Source organism: Trichoplusia ni, chromosome 1, assembly GCF_003590095.1.
Source record: "Trichoplusia ni isolate ovarian cell line Hi5 chromosome 1, tn1, whole genome shotgun sequence".
Lineage (NCBI taxonomy): Eukaryota > Metazoa > Arthropoda > Insecta > Lepidoptera > Noctuidae > Trichoplusia > Trichoplusia ni.
The window spans coordinates 14,092,057-14,107,124 of NC_039478.1; the positions used below are offsets into that span (position 1 = coordinate 14,092,057).

The 15,068-nt window shown below is 35.6% G+C and overlaps 5 protein-coding genes across 6 annotated transcripts in view; 1 reads left to right on the forward strand and 4 right to left on the reverse strand.

The window, feature by feature from the left end:
* LOC113496513 (ADP-ribosylation factor-like protein 4C) overlaps window positions 1–5,739 on the forward strand; it is a 42,325-nt gene extending 36,586 nt beyond the window's left edge. For both annotated transcript variants that reach the window (XM_026875755.1, XM_026875763.1), the window contains one exon: window positions 3,470–5,739. In XM_026875755.1, coding sequence (XP_026731556.1) covers window positions 3,541–4,170 — 630 coding nt within the window. In that variant the 5' untranslated portion in view covers window positions 3,470–3,540 and the 3' untranslated portion in view covers window positions 4,171–5,739. The remainder of the gene's footprint in view (window positions 1–3,469) is intronic.
* Window positions 5,723–7,535, reverse strand: LOC113496460. Its single transcript, XM_026875692.1, has one exon. The coding sequence runs from the start codon at window positions 7,459–7,461 to the stop codon at window positions 5,773–5,775; it is 1,689 nt and encodes a 562-aa protein (XP_026731493.1). The 5' UTR covers window positions 7,462–7,535; the 3' UTR covers window positions 5,723–5,772.
* Window positions 7,536–7,588: 53 nt separating this feature from the next.
* On the reverse strand, window positions 7,589–9,554 carry LOC113496450. The gene has a single exon (XM_026875679.1). The coding sequence runs from the start codon at window positions 9,501–9,503 to the stop codon at window positions 7,731–7,733; it is 1,773 nt and encodes a 590-aa protein (XP_026731480.1). The 5' UTR covers window positions 9,504–9,554; the 3' UTR covers window positions 7,589–7,730.
* Window positions 9,555–9,560: 6 nt separating this feature from the next.
* On the reverse strand, window positions 9,561–11,805 carry LOC113496493. Its single transcript, XM_026875734.1, has 2 exons — window positions 10,717–11,805; window positions 9,561–10,333 (listed from the first exon to the last, which is right to left on the reverse strand). The coding sequence occupies exons 1-2, from the start codon at window positions 11,563–11,565 to the stop codon at window positions 9,920–9,922; spliced, it is 1,263 nt and encodes a 420-aa protein (XP_026731535.1). The 5' UTR covers window positions 11,566–11,805; the 3' UTR covers window positions 9,561–9,919.
* Window positions 11,806–11,942: 137 nt separating this feature from the next.
* On the reverse strand, window positions 11,943–14,979 carry LOC113496504. The gene is made up of 6 exons (XM_026875744.1): window positions 14,312–14,979; window positions 13,885–14,052; window positions 13,497–13,709; window positions 13,055–13,210; window positions 12,631–12,784; window positions 11,943–12,245 (listed from the first exon to the last, which is right to left on the reverse strand). The coding sequence occupies exons 1-6, from the start codon at window positions 14,387–14,389 to the stop codon at window positions 12,076–12,078; spliced, it is 939 nt and encodes a 312-aa protein (XP_026731545.1). The 5' UTR covers window positions 14,390–14,979; the 3' UTR covers window positions 11,943–12,075.
* Between the last annotated feature and the right edge of the window lie 89 nt (window positions 14,980–15,068).

Sequence of the window (15,068 nt, forward strand, 5' to 3'; positions counted from 1 at the left end):
TTCTGCCATAATTTAATTCTTGGTCTACAGTTAGTCCAAGTCCATCACCGATCTCGTGTCCTCTCCACATGGATGTGATCGGTCCACTTAGTATCTGTGGTGTATCAATTAGAACTTCATACGCATTAGTTCCGCACTACGGGATCCCTTTACGCTCACTAGACACTGCATCGATTATCTTACGGTTATATGTGATTTTAATATGTAGCAACATTGATAAGATTGATTTAATGATTCCTTTCACCTGTCAAGATTTTCGTGATATGCATTTTAAAGGTTTTATTGAACTCATGACAGCAAGTAGGCCTAATTCGCATAAGGTTAATATTATAAAATATTGAATCCCGCGGTTTCACCCGCTTAGTATTTTTTTTTGTTTGCCGCATATTTAAATCTTCCCTGGACTGGTACGAATAATTCAAGACTAGAATTAGCCAAATCGGTTCAGCCATTGTCGAGTTTTAGCGAGACTAACGAACAGCTATTCATTTATATATATAAGAGAGAGATGATATTTTACGGAATTTCTGCAGTCTTTAATTTGCTAGCCAATTTGTCCATTTGGTCCTCTTCTAAATGTCGAAAGCGGAAGCTTACCAAATTGAATACTTTTCCCATACATCCCAAATCTATAAAAGACGCTTTGGAAAACTATTTTAGCCACTATACATAAAACTGAAACTTTATAAATCAATCAATTCGGGAGTTTGAGTGCACTTACGTACACTGGTTCATTTGGGCTGCGATGACATCATGCTATGCAGGGACACGTTCCGCATTAGAATCGCTTGGACCTGTTGCACTCGAATACCAGGCTGACTAGCGGAACTCACCGCTAACTGGACTATACGGCTGTTAACAGACCATACAAATGTGCCAATTGCATTCGATTATGATACAGACAAATAAAGCCACGTGCCCATACTACTCATATTTACCACATGCTCATATTGCAATCAATGCCCTTTGTCATATAGTGTCGAATCGTTGGCGTATCCGAGCAATTGCTTATATCACATTTCATTGTTGTGTAAAAATCGATTTAGATCGCAATAAAATGTAATGGTATTAAAATATACTGTCACAAATTTAAATTTTTACGGAAATATGTGATCGAATAACACTACTGCCCTCAATAAATACTTTTTAAATGTGAATATTTATAACCTTACTAGCTAAATAGAAACGCTGCGGCAAATTCTATAAATAAGTCAGTCATAAACAAATTATACATTCAATCCACATATGCCTAAAACTATGGAGTTGTATCGATGCTCAGAATCAGTAACAATAATTAATTTTGTTCACGTTCATAACTCGGTCAAGTCCAACGGTCCTGTTTGTCGGTCATAGAAATGTTACTATGTTTGTATCGTAAGTAAATAATTCACGGAAACATTTCACAATAAGTATTGTAACGGAACAGTGGCGAGCTTGTACAACAATTCTAGTTTGTTGAAATGGAAAGTTTTTCAATTGTATGCGCCCTATTCACGGTGCAACGCCTCTTTGCTTCTTGTCATACATATGTCATATGATAACGTCAACAAGTCTTGTAGGTTTTGTGGAGTACGAGACTCAAAACAGTAGTTTTCTTTTTCTAATATTCTTTCATATCATTCCGTGTTTTTAAAGTCGGACCGTGTGCATGTAGTGAAGCGAGAGAAGCGTGTTCCAATCTAGGCGTGGTTCAAAATATGCTCAGAGAAAGTAAAGGGTCGGCATCATCGCAACTCATGCTTTCTCTCTGTTATATTGACCCTAGTAATCACGATTTGGCGGTTCAACTCTAGTACTAAACCAATCGTTGATATCTACTCGTGGCTCTTCCTATTATCTTCAAAGTTGAACTTTGACTATTTTAATTTATACGTAAATTGAATTTATAATTACGCGCGGGCAGGTAAATAATTGAACTATTCAAACTCCTTTGGGCAAGTCTGAATGGCAATCTAAGTTTCGATTAATTAATTCGTGTCAATGACTTGCGAACTGTAAGTAATTCGATTGGAAATTGGTTGAAACAAAAGTTTTCATTCCACGTGTTATATATCCTATCGTTGTATACAAATATATTCGTTTAGCTCATTAGATCTTCAAGACACACTGACCTAACCTTTAGTTAATCTCTTAAAGTCGGCCAAATAAAACCAAAAGTTGCAATACTAGTTTTTCAAGATGGCCGGGTCGAAGTCAGCCAATGTTTATTCTTACTTGCGAACAATTTGGCCTCGAAATTAAGAAAACTTAACTTTCGATGTCCTACAACAACATATACCTGTTGATGAATCTCAATGTGTAGGTCACAACGGACGAAAATAACGAGGTTTGAAACAACACCGTTGTGCGGAGACGGGTAAGATAGGAGTCAGAGCTTACATAGATATAAGTCTACCAGCTCATAGACATGTTTTGCACTTAGCATGTTTCTTTTATCTCAATGATTCTTATTATTATTATGAAATAAAATGTAACTAAGCTTTATAAATCTTTTATTTTGCCTAAAAAACGATAAACTTCTTTAGTCTAGAAGAGCTGTAACTATATTTTATTCCTGTATAAGCTCCAAATTTACTCAGCACAGCAGACAAAGTAAATTGCTGAAGCTTCTGAATAATAATCGCCTTTGTAACGTGTTAGGTCATTGCCCTCACGTTGAAAAGATCAAAATTTATCCGCGCAAGGTGTACTCCGCACATCGTATCAAGTTAACAATATTCCGCTACAGTTGTAGTAAACAAATATGAACTTTGTGTCTGATAGTTACGGGTTACGCTGGCTGCAAACTTGTTGTAGCTGAATTATAAGTTCGCTTCATAACCGGGCCGGCCCGTGCCTCCGTGCAAAAAGTCGTCGACTCGTCTGCTGCGCGAATAATTATTAAAAGGGCGCGAGCTGTGGCGACATCTTGTCTCGTCTCGATGTGACACGCCTTCCCCTCTCATCCCCCCTACCGGCACTGCAGTAGTGTCAGTAATGTCACTTTAAATTAAACTGTTTAATTTATTTTGTCACCTTTCACCGGATGAAGCAGATTCCGCTTGATATTTTGTTATATACTATCTTGTAATTTTCAGTTTCTAACGGAGTTTGTACATGGGATGATTTGATGATGATAGAATATAAAATGCCAGCAGAAAGATTATTTGATTATATAAGAAATCTAAAGATTTGATAAAGAGTTAGTTAAGACCACATCGTTGAAATTTGATTGTTAATTTACATTATTTTCGTTATGCTCCTGTTTTAATTATTACAAATAAACTAAAAACTGAAAGGAATATATTATTTTCTTGCTAGGATATAAATAGGAAAACGTCATTCTTTAGTCACTCGTATGGCGCAATACTCGCTACAAAAATAGAATCAGATCTAAGGTCATCTGCTGAGGTTGATATTTTTTGTAGGTAGTTTTTATTTCATATTGTATGTTTCCTGCTTCTAATAAATTTTCCGTTTCAAATTTCAGAGAACTTACCAACACCTCGTGATGATGCGCTCGAAAGACAGTGTGAGATAACTGCCGCGCGGCAACGAAGTATGGGTGCTAACATGGGCAAGAACTCGAGCCTGCTCGACGCGCTGCCCACCGCGCAGGGCACACTGCACGTGGTCATGCTGGGTCTCGACTCCGCCGGCAAGACCACCGCGCTCTACAGACTCAAGTTCGACCAGTACCTCAACACCGTCCCTACCATCGGTTTCAATTGTGAAAAAGTCAAGGGAACCCTTGGAAAATCTAAAGGAGTGAATTTCCTCGTTTGGGATGTTGGTGGCCAAGAAAAACTAAGACCTTTATGGAAATCCTACACAAGGTGCACGGATGGCATAATATTTGTGCTAGACTCCGTCGATGTAGAACGAATGGAAGAAGCCAAAATGGAGTTAATACGGACGGCGAAATCTCCTGATAACGCCAGTGTGCCGATTCTTGTATTAGCGAATAAGCAAGACTTACCCGGGGCGAAGGAGCCTCGCGAGCTGGAGAAGTTGTTAGGTTTACACGAGCTGGTGTCGTCGCCGCACGGGTCGCGCGACGCGCACGCCTGGCACGTGCAGCCCGCCTGCGCCATCACCGGCGAGGGCCTGCACGAGGGGCTGGAGGCGCTCTACGAAATGATACTCAAGAGAAGAAAATTAGCCAAGTTACAAAAGAAACGAGTCAGATAAACTGTACACCCGCGTGCAAACTGTTTGTGACAAGTCAGCTGTGCGGTAGCAACGGACAGTTCGTGAACGTTTAGTATTTAAAATGCTCATGAATGGATGATTTTATAACGTCCGAGATAGAGACACCAAATATTGTTTTACTATAGATGTATAACGTCTTATGAAATATTCCATCATCATGTTGCTCAAGTTATATTGAACATTTTGAAGGAAACGAATATTATAAATTAAATGAACTACTAGTCATTTTCTTTTGAAAATAGCTAGGTGGAAGATAAATGTAGTGCTTTACTAAATCTTTTAGAAATGTCCAATTAATATGACCACTGCTCGCTTATTTACATTGATTATAATATTACAGCTATTACAAGGCCACTAATCCGCGGTAAGCCTAAATATGCAAATCTAACGAGAAGGTGTACATTTTTAGATTGTTTTAATAGTCTGCAAAACGTGGCTCACACAATATTATGTGGGACCATTAGTGTTACAGTATTTAAGTAACCTTAATGCGTGATAAGGAGATGAACATTTGGAGGTTTATAATAGTCAAGTGTCAAGTTTATATATTAGTCATGTCTGTGGACTTACTAGATTTATCCTTCTGAATGTCATATTTTATATCATGTGTGAAACTACCTTTTGTAGAGTAATAACTTACAGTGTTAACTATACTAAAGTTCGTACCTTTGATCAGAACCTACTTTGTCATTGTACCTAACTACATAAGTACTTTATAAAGGAGCTTCTTCACTCAGTCTTTTTATGCATCAGTGTGTATTTTTAAACGTCTGTTGTGTAACCAGCCCCTCCTTACCATATATCTGTATAATTCTTTGCTCTACTTTCAATTGTAGCCACCACCTTAGTCCGTATAGGCATTATTTACAATTTATAAAGAGGCTTGTACTAAGTTTATGTTAGAAAGGCTTCAAGTTTTGTACATACATATTGTAAATACTTTAGGGAATTATATCATACGAAATAAACAACGCAGATATGTATGTCTTTCTATTGCAAGTTTTTGTGCACATTTATACTGGTCGATTAATTGATTTTATGACTTCGGTAATCACTGTTTTTAGGTTAATTTGCTTAAGAAATGCAAACACCAAGAACCTGCATGCAATCAACGAGAATAATGTTTCAGTAAAATCGTTTAACAACGCCGTTTTATCAGCCAACCAGAAAACGAACATGAAATGTCGATAAAAAGCTTTAAACTTCTTACGGAAGAAAATGTATTGTCATCATTTGTCTATTAATAGTTTTAATTAGTACCTATTTATTTATTTACTCATAGAAGTATAACTTAATGTTAAGATATATGTATTGAATGAAGCTTTTACCATTTTTGTGTTAGGTACTCACTTTGTAAATATGTAAATTCCAAGTAGTTACTTGTCAATACCATGAAACCAAACATTTTTATGAGTAGAGCATGTAAATTTTGTTATTGAAGTATATTTGTTTTATTATATCTATACATTGCGTATTATTGTATTGTGTTTTATGGAGATACATATACGTTTTTCATATTGAACCCCGTAAATAAACTGTTTTCATTAACAAAAAGCATTTTATTTTTGCATCGTTTTAAAATCATGTATGTTCTTGTAAACCCTGTATAAATTGTGCAGGGTCCTCTTTGCCAGTCCAGTCAGTAAACAGGGTCAAATATTCTAATTCAGCTTCAGTCAGAGTGTTGCCATCGTATTTAAGTTTTGGAAATAACTTTCTTTGGGAGCTTCGATTCACAATATACCTATAGCTGGATGCATTACTAGCTATCGGTGCATGGGCGCGAAGCAATGCTCGTTCCAATCGTTCGAACTGCCGCAGTTCCCTCGCCGCCACTTTAGCTCTTCTAAACTTCTTCTTTTCTGATTTTACATACTGTGCCATGGCAGCTTGAATTTTATCACCAGTCACAGCATCCAATCGCCTAGAATAATCCATGTAAACATCTTCTAATGCTTTAGCCGTGGAAACGATGTCCATATTGATTGGTTTTTCATTGTATACTTTTTCGTAACAAAATTCTAAATGCGTTTTGAGTTTTAAAACATCTAGTGCTCCAACGCTCTCATAAAAAAGACCATTAATTATTTTAAAAAATTTTGCTTCAAGTTGCGATCGTTGATCTTCACTGAGTTGTAGTAGGTTTTTAAATTGCTTGATGACATTTAAGATACCAGCACTTTCTAGAGCAATGATGTCCTTGAACAGTTTGATCCCTTTCTTCAGGTGTTTTGAATGAGGGGCCAGCGCCACTACATGAGTAAAATGATGTAAATGTTGCTGTTCTATACCATCAAAAATTTGCATTATATCAGCCGGATGATGAAAAAACAGGACTGGCTTTATAAGTCCACTATAGCACTCCTTTTTTAGTTTCTCAAACATGACGTTAAATGTATCTTCTTCGCTAGAAATCCCAAAATCAAATCCTCTTGCTTCTATTTCAATAGACCGAGCAAAGTTTCGGTTTTTAAACCGCCAGCTCGGTGGTGAAAGATAGTATAAAAATCGGCCATATTTTTGCTGTAGACCATACCTGTAATCTAGCCCTACTATGCTAGATGATATGTTAAAGATCTTTGTTGCCATACATTGAAGATCAAAGTTTTGTTTATAAAGTGCTAATTTAACCTCATCCCATTTACTAAGACATGTCATAGACTTTCGATAGTCATCTGAGACAAATTCATCGAAGTACTTAACCTGTTCCATATACTTCTTAACACTTAAATTGTATATTTCCTGTTCATTTTTAAAGTTGATGTCCATATTTAACATACAGTCATGTCTATAACCGACTTCTTGTCTCCACCCCAGCTGACTGTTGAATAAATATTTTAAAGACTTAAAAGGAGCCACGTAGCTTGATAAAAAGGTGCCATTCACACATTTGAAAAATCCTGGATCAAAGTCTGTTACGGCATGGACGTCATCAGCTGGGTCCTCCGTGTAAAGTCGCTTCTGTAGGTCAGCGTAGTCAGCCTTGTACTGTTCACGGAACCCTAGTTTACAACGTCGTTTTACTTTATCTTTTTCTTGTTTCCTTGAATATAACATGTAAGGTAATAGGACACCTTCTTTCTTGAAATTGGCTATGGATAAGGGTTTTATGTCCGGCAATGAAAAATTGGCATCAATCTGTTTTTTACTTGATTGACTTTTAGGAACTTGTTTAATTACCTTTTGCTTTATATAACTTGAAGACTCTTCAAATAAGTTTCTAGGTTTTGGTATGTCAATAATAACAGAATGAGTATCTTCCTCATACATTTTTTAAAATTTATATAACTGTATATAAATTATCAAGAAAATGTCAATCAATCATAGAATGTTGTTTTGTAAAATATGCATGACCAACTAGATCGAAAAGAAAGTAGGGTGAAATAAAAGTCGCTCATCAAATAAATTACATAAAGATTTAATTACCTTTCAACAATCTATAATTCTCTATAAGTAATAAAACAAAATGTTCAATAAACAATTCCGAATACAAATAATAATAATAAGAATTGAAAATACAAACCCTTGTAAATGTTTATTTAATACTCCCTTACATAAGTCATAGACCCAGTGCCTTCGAATATTGGCTTAGCATATTCATAATAGTCCTTTAAAAAGGGCGCTGGATTCAGACCATCGCACCATTCTGTAAACAGTATTAATCCCTCACGTTCTTCCGCAGATAGTTTGTATCTCTTACGTTTGGCACGTTCTCCACTCAACATTTCATTTTTCTTCTTTTCAGCTATCATGAGAGCTTTTAAACTCTTTTTATCCAAAAACTTCCTTATAACTGGTCTTGTGTATTTGGCTGGTGGCAAAAACGCTTTATTCATAGCATTTGTCATTTCTCTAAAAGCTCTTAGTTCTCTTTGAGCTTTGTACGCATTCTGCATCATTCTTAAATCTTGAGCAAAAAAGTCATTTCGTGCTTGATTAACAATTTTGAAATCTAAAGCATCTAAGCGTAAGTTGTACTCCTCGTACATAACTTCAAGTATCTTTAATGGGTCTTGAAGACTATGGTGACCTTCTTCACACTTCCCAAAAACCTGTTCGTATACATATTCTATACATATTTTCAGTTTCAATGTTGCAGGACTGGCAATACTGTCATAGAATGGTTCATTCAAGATCCTAAAAAACTTTTCCTGTAAGTGTTGTTCATTAAACGATTCTCTAGATATTTCGTGGTGTATGTTATCAATATAATACTGGAAATAATCGAGTTCTTGTTGTGTCGCCAGTTTAAGTTTTTTAATTCGATCTCGTAATGATCTATTAGGACCATCAGTTTTTGCCAGCTGTATCAAATACTCTCGACTTTGTAATTCCATCGTTCGGAATAGATAAATCATCTGTTCAGGGTTATTAAAATACAAACAAGGAGGGAGAGGGTTTCTCAGTTCAATCTTAGCAACCTCTACCATTTTTTCAATGTCTAGTGATTCAACTAAATCATTGTCCGTAGCAAACTCACCAGCTTCGAACTGAATAGACATAACCCTGCCTCTTAGGGTTTCGTCATTTTGTTGTCTCCATGACAGAGGTGCAACAAACATCAAGTAGCTTCTGTACGTCTTCAATATTCCTCGTATAGCATCTAACTTAAACAATATATTGTTTAATATCGTCAGGGACGAAACGTAGCCAAGAAACTCTGAGTTTTTTGCAACCAAGTCATTATAAACTTTCTCTGCTATTGCCACTTTTAAACACGCCTTTTTATAATCTTCAGTAAGAAATGTTTGGAAATTCTTTATGTGTTGCTTAAGTTTATCGACTATTTTTTCATAGTGCTCAGATTCTTCAACATCGCTTTTCTCTATCTTGAGGATTAGATCTCGGCGGTAACCGATTTGTTGGCGATACATAGCATAGCAGCGAATATTATTTAAATAAACTTTTATGTCATCAAAGCATCTTAACGGCCGGCCTTCAATGACTGTATAAAATTCAGGATGAATTTCTACAACTGCTCGTATGTCGTCTGGGGGTTCTTCTATATAAAGCCTTTTGGAAATATCCCTTGTTGCCGCTATTCTTAGATTATCTTTTAAGAACAGTGGTTGGGCTAATCTTGCCTTAGAGACGACTTTCTCCTTACGATCACTGTACTTTATGTACGAGAGCAGTTTCTCAGACCTTGGTACACGAAATGGTTTCATCGGTTTCTTCATCTCCTTATCCACGGCATGTTTGCGATTAGCAAAATAATGTTGGGTATTGGGAACATAGCGGCGCCTGAATATTATATCCAGCGTTTTTAAAGGAACCATCGGCTTGCGCTCTTTTACAAGACAGTTCGGCATTGTAATTAATGTATTAAAGTACAATTAAATATAAGAGTTTTAAATCTAAAAATGTTAAACAAACCGTAAATAAAAATAGTAAAAGCTATCGTAATGTCTAATGTCAGAAATTGATAGAACTATCTGTAGTCTATGTTCCTACATACATACATACCTTCTTAATTCTGTGTGCAATTCAATCGGAGGATTTGACCTGTAGGTACTTACCAATAAGAAACACTTCAAGTATTTGTGATCGATTATTATAACTATTTACTGAAATAGAATTGAGTAGTTTTGAAGTAGTATTTCCAGAACATAATACTGACTAAAATAGTCAAAGAACTTTATAAAAAAAAAATGTATTCTGAGTGTTTCCGTATCTCTTAATCTGCTTGACTTTGATTATATACTTATGTTATATTCTACTCTTAACTTTATTCGTAAATTTTACGTCTAGTAGGTTCATAAGATTGATTCAACCGTTTTGACAATTTGTCGACATCTTTAAGAAGCTTGGATGCTTCTTTCGCTTGCTTGACCTCCCTATTTCCATGTTCATAAGTTTCTTTCTCGATTTGTTTTATCATATCTAAGTCATAAGCCGATATGGACAACGATAGATTATCGTATTCTCTTTCTAAGGCTTGAACCATATCTAAGGAAGTCAATTTAACGTCATTCGGAGCTATAAGCTGCTGATAGGCGAAGTCTACGTAATTGAAAATCTGTAAAACGGTTGCCGACGACACTAAATCCTTAATTTTATCTTTTAAGATCTTGAAGAAAACTTCCTTTGTCTCCATTTCGCGGTCCTCGTTCCATCTTATTGTATCTTGAATCTCTTTATTCTGAAAGTATAAGACAAAATTTACATAAAACATCAGTTATAATTCTCTATGGGAGTGAAAAATTGAGCAATGATGTCCTAATATCTTCATAGGTAAAAACCTTTGTTTTCTGAAACGATTTGGGGCCAAAGGGTCTACCAAATCGAATTTTATTGATAGTGTCGAAAGGAGATACCGTTCTACGCCATGCACTGCGCTGTCACGCTTACACAATCATGAGAATATTATTTAAAAACGTGGTGGTAACAGAGCCTCAGTTCGGAGATCAATGCGGAAAGCAAAAGAAAAAATATCATAAAATAGGTTGAACAATATACACTTTTTGTGGTTTATTATCCGAAAGCATAAAACTTAAAGATTATGTAGGTTCGATCGGTACTAACCTTTTCTTGTATGAAGTCCAATTCTTGGCGAAGCTTCTGTTTCATAGTTTCAACAGTTCTCAGAAACCTATTTTTCTCCGAACTTAATTCCGTTGCGACCAATAAATAATTTAAATTTTGCTTTTCCAACAAGCTAAAGATAGTCAACAGTTGATCCGGAGTCTTGAAATAAAGTTTTGGTGAAGGTAGCTCTTTGAGTCGCCGACTTATTAAATCGATATCGATTTTCTTGTATATATCTGAATCCGTTGTAAAAATGTCTGGGTGCTTTATGTCTAACTGAATGCTATTGCTCTCCTGCCATAAAAGAGGGGAAGCTTTATTGAGAAAATTTTGGAAAGATACTAAAATCATCAAAGTTTCATCAGTATATTGTAATTTCGACTTAAGGGAAGCCAGTTCATAGTTTGCTTTCTTATATTCTTCCGTTTGATTCGCTAGTTCCTTTGCTAAAGCGTCCGACCTCTGCATTATAGCAATAGTTTTATTATTATCGTCAGCGAGAAACTTGTCAAAACTGTTCTGGTACTCTTCAAAGTGTTTATATGCGGCGTCGTAACAATTTCGTTCCGTTTCTATTTCTTTGTCAATCCTGAGAATTTCATCTACTAAAAATCCATGGAGAGTTCTGTTTAACGCCACGTTCTTGATATTATGTTTGTATTGATGTATCGATTTGTTCGTTCTTATTGGACGACCATCGATCAAAGTGTAGAAAGCGGGATCTATATCCACTATTGTTTTGATATCACTGTCTGGTATTGGCTCGAGAGGTGGTAGTTTAATCCCAGCTATAGTCTTTCTCGTGTATCTTTTGATGCTTTTTTTCTTCTTTTTTGGATTGTCCATTTTTACAAACTGCAGTAAACACTAAGCACGGTAGAGTTGTTTACTATCTTACAGAAATCGATATTACTATAGTAACATTAAACACCCTGTTGCCTCCTCCACGTGTTACTGCTGTTTGGATAAACACTAGGTAGATATATGTATATCGGAAAGTTGTGTAAGTATTTCATGAATTGTACGTAGAGACACAACCAATATCTTTAATTCAGAAGTACCTATTTTTAGGTGAATTTATGAGTGTGATGCATAGTGCAAGAATGAAAAAAACAATCTGAAAATAATGTATTTATTTAAATAAAATACGTGAAACCTTAATGCAAATAGACCATTCATAGAGTAGCTTATACAGTTAGGACAATGCTAAGTATTCCAGACAAGGCATATTATGTAATAGGTACGTCGTCGAATTTTTTATTAGTAGGTAGGTTACAAAATACAAAAAATGACTAGAAATCAATAACCAATAAACTATGGACAAAAAAATGCTAAACTATTGTGACCCAGCGTAGTTTAATCGCTTGAGGAACTTCCAGTTAGTGCTTCTTCTTTTTCCTCATCTTCTCCTTCTTTCTTGACGGTATCCCATGGCATAATCGGCAGAGGTTCCACGAATGAGTCGTCAATCTTCAACTTGTACAGAAGCCGAGGCGTGAAATGAGTAGGTAAAGGCCATACCTCCTCTGCAAAGAACAAAAGATAATAAGTTTAAAGATAGTTGATGTCAGTAATGAATCAATTTCTTAAGGCAACATGGTATCAACATTCAAAATTATACCAATTTTAAAACGCGAAATGCATGAATTCTGGCCTTCGACGCAAGGAAACTGTATAGATGCTATCATAATTGTGTAAGGTAAGTTAGTGGACGACTTCTCGTCTACCTCTAATTATGATTATTCAATTGTAATCACTGCTTCAACACCTATTATGTGTTTGCAAATCTTCCTATTCTGCAGACATAAGCTAGCATGTGACACTATCTAACTTTATTCACAAAGCTGTGTTGGCATAAATTTTCAGCTGCTGTAAATCCCCAAAAATTACAAAATATTATAAAATACCTACCGAAAAAGTATAGATAGTCATCGACACGCCTGTGTAAGTTCATGGTCTCACGGAGATCTAGAATATGAGGGGATTGTAGCAGGAAATCCAACAGGGCCACCTCGGGCAATGCTTCCATCTTAGGATCTATAACACGCAACCCTTCGAAATGCAACTGCAAAGAAATGTCCAGGCCTTGCAAGTTAGTTTATTCTCATAGTCAACATTATACTCTAAAAAGAAATGTAAAAGGGGTTCTATGGATTTGCTTACATGTTTTAAGTATGCTATACTATCCTATTGAAACTTCTATACCTACTGAGACATGATATTATCTGAATATTCCTGCTCAAATAGTGAATGTAAATTGATAGAAGAGGAAATCTAGAGGAGATTATCCTCATGCTGCGTTTCAAATAAGTAAAAATTCAGATAGAGAGCTTACATTTTCATCAGCTTTCGCAAATGCACATATTCTCGTAACTTTGTTAAGAAAGATCCGCAGTTGTTCGAGGTGCTCTTGAAGCGGTCCATATACATCCAGCTTGCCTATGAGGGACGGAGGTCGCGCTGTGACTGCACGCCAGCTGCTGAATAGCAGCTATAAAAAACGAAATCTTTATTCAGGGAAGCAGTATCGCCAACGTAACTTAACGCTTCGGGAAAATGATAGAAGACTCTTGTAGTTAGGTCAAAATACGTGTAGGATGAGTCAGACAGATAGAGCGATATTACTTTAGTAGGTGTGGATTGTTTTATTAGGCCGAATTATAGTGTGAAGTTAATATTACAAGAGGACCTAGGTACTAGACAAAATGTCCTTCAAAAAAAAGCAAGTTTTAAAAAATAATGTGAATGCAAAAATCAAGAAGATTCACTATATGTACCGTGCGAACGGAATGATAAATCATCACAGTTTTCAAGCGTTTGAATATTTTTCTCTGGGTTTGCTCTGATTCTTCTTCATTCAAAATGACGGTGAGCCCTTCTGCTTCTCCGTCTCCGTTTGCTTCTTGGTCCTGTTTTTCCATTTCTTGAATCCATTTTGCTTCACGAGCGAATAAAAATCTAAGATGTCTGTGAATTGTATCTTCAGATCCCTACAATAATACTATCATTGTAAAATATCTATTACATTTAATGGAGCCATTAGAAAATACTAACATTTTAATTCTGAAGATTCTTCAATTTGTACTTTCAAATAAAATTGTACTTTCACTACAATAGCCAAGTTGTTAAAATAAGTTTACCATCAATAAGATTTCCAGTGCTCACCTCTATAATGTGGACAAAATAGCTGTCGTATACCAACAAGAAACCGTACACATTTATTTCACAATACGTAGAATTCACTAAATGTATGGTTTCACTAAAATGTTTGATTGTTTCTTCTTTGGCTAAAGTATGCTCGCCGATGTATATCATGCGGATGGCATAAGCTTTCTAAAATAATAAATAACGTTAAATTCATGCAGAGCATTTATTCCTACAGAAGGGTTCACCAGTTCACAATGTCTGGGTTACAAACGAACTTGTTCATTAAAATTTATCCAGAAAATCAACAGTATCGAAGTAGAAATGAAGATCAGACCACTATTTCGACTAGATACAGGTTTCTAAACAACCTTATTATATCTTTATTAGTACTAAAGAAACACCACATCCTAGACGTGAAGTAATAGATATCCAAAGTTCAACAAACCAAGTTACATCTGCGAAAGTTTTCCTCTACGACATCCAAAACAGATCTCGTATCAAGTTCAGGCAACGCTAGCGCCATGGCTAACTACGCTTTATAATTTACCATAATACTAAAAACTATATCTAACAGTTACTAAACAACCTAAAGTTTATAACGAAGATCGTTGTATCGATGACGCTGTAAAATGACAATTCGTATCTATGGAGACGGTTGGCAGTAGCCACACGTTACCAAGCCAAATAATATTTTAATCATATGAGTTTCTTATTTTTGACCTTTTTGGTCAATGTAGACAGCAGCTTGTCTATATTGATATTATTGCTTGTACAAAAAAAGTACAACATCTTTACAAATCTGGTAACATTTAATTCAAACACTTCACCAAATCCCATCCTCTTGCATTGTACATGATTAAACTGTTCTACCCACAAACCTAGTACAATTACGCTACGCTTAAAACTAGCTAAATGAAAGTTAAGATCTTATTGACATGGTCTGCTAGTCAAAGAAATTGACGACCTGTTTTACGTTAGAGACATGCGTTTAAAAAATCCTCCTGCTGTAGTTTGTATGTACAAGTATATGATAACACTTTGTTTTTTTAATATTGCATGTACGAACGGTGTTACAAAAGCAAATAATCAGATAACACTTCAAAGTAACAGGTAAATATGTATTTTTATTTCGTCGACACGATCTCAATACCGATTCGTTCTATCTGTTACTCTTGAATATAAAAATTGAAATAAAATTCCAT

Excerpts from the sequence above, each read along its gene's own strand:
- LOC113496460 (XM_026875692.1), bottom strand. The coding sequence starts at position 7,461 with ATGTATGAGGAAGATACTCATTCTGTTATTATTGACATACCAAAACCT.
- LOC113496450 (XM_026875679.1), bottom strand. The coding sequence starts at position 9,503 with ATGCCGAACTGTCTTGTAAAAGAGCGCAAGCCGATGGTTCCTTTAAAA.
- LOC113496493 (XM_026875734.1), bottom strand. The coding sequence starts at position 11,565 with ATGGACAATCCAAAAAAGAAGAAAAAAAGCATCAAAAGATACACGAGA. Across the intron at positions 10,334-10,716 it reads TGGACTTCATACAAGAAAAG|AATAAAGAGATTCAAGATAC; the intron begins GTTAGTACCGAT and ends TTATACTTTCAG.
- LOC113496504 (XM_026875744.1), bottom strand. The coding sequence starts at position 14,389 with ATGGCGCTAGCGTTGCCTGAACTTGATACGAGATCTGTTTTGGATGTC. Across the intron at positions 14,053-14,311 it reads ACTTTCGCAGATGTAACTTG|AAAGCTTATGCCATCCGCAT; the intron begins GTTTGTTGAACT and ends TTATTATTTTAG. Across the intron at positions 12,785-13,054 it reads TTGCGAAAGCTGATGAAAAT|TTGCATTTCGAAGGGTTGCG; the intron begins GTAAGCTCTCTA and ends ATTTCTTTGCAG.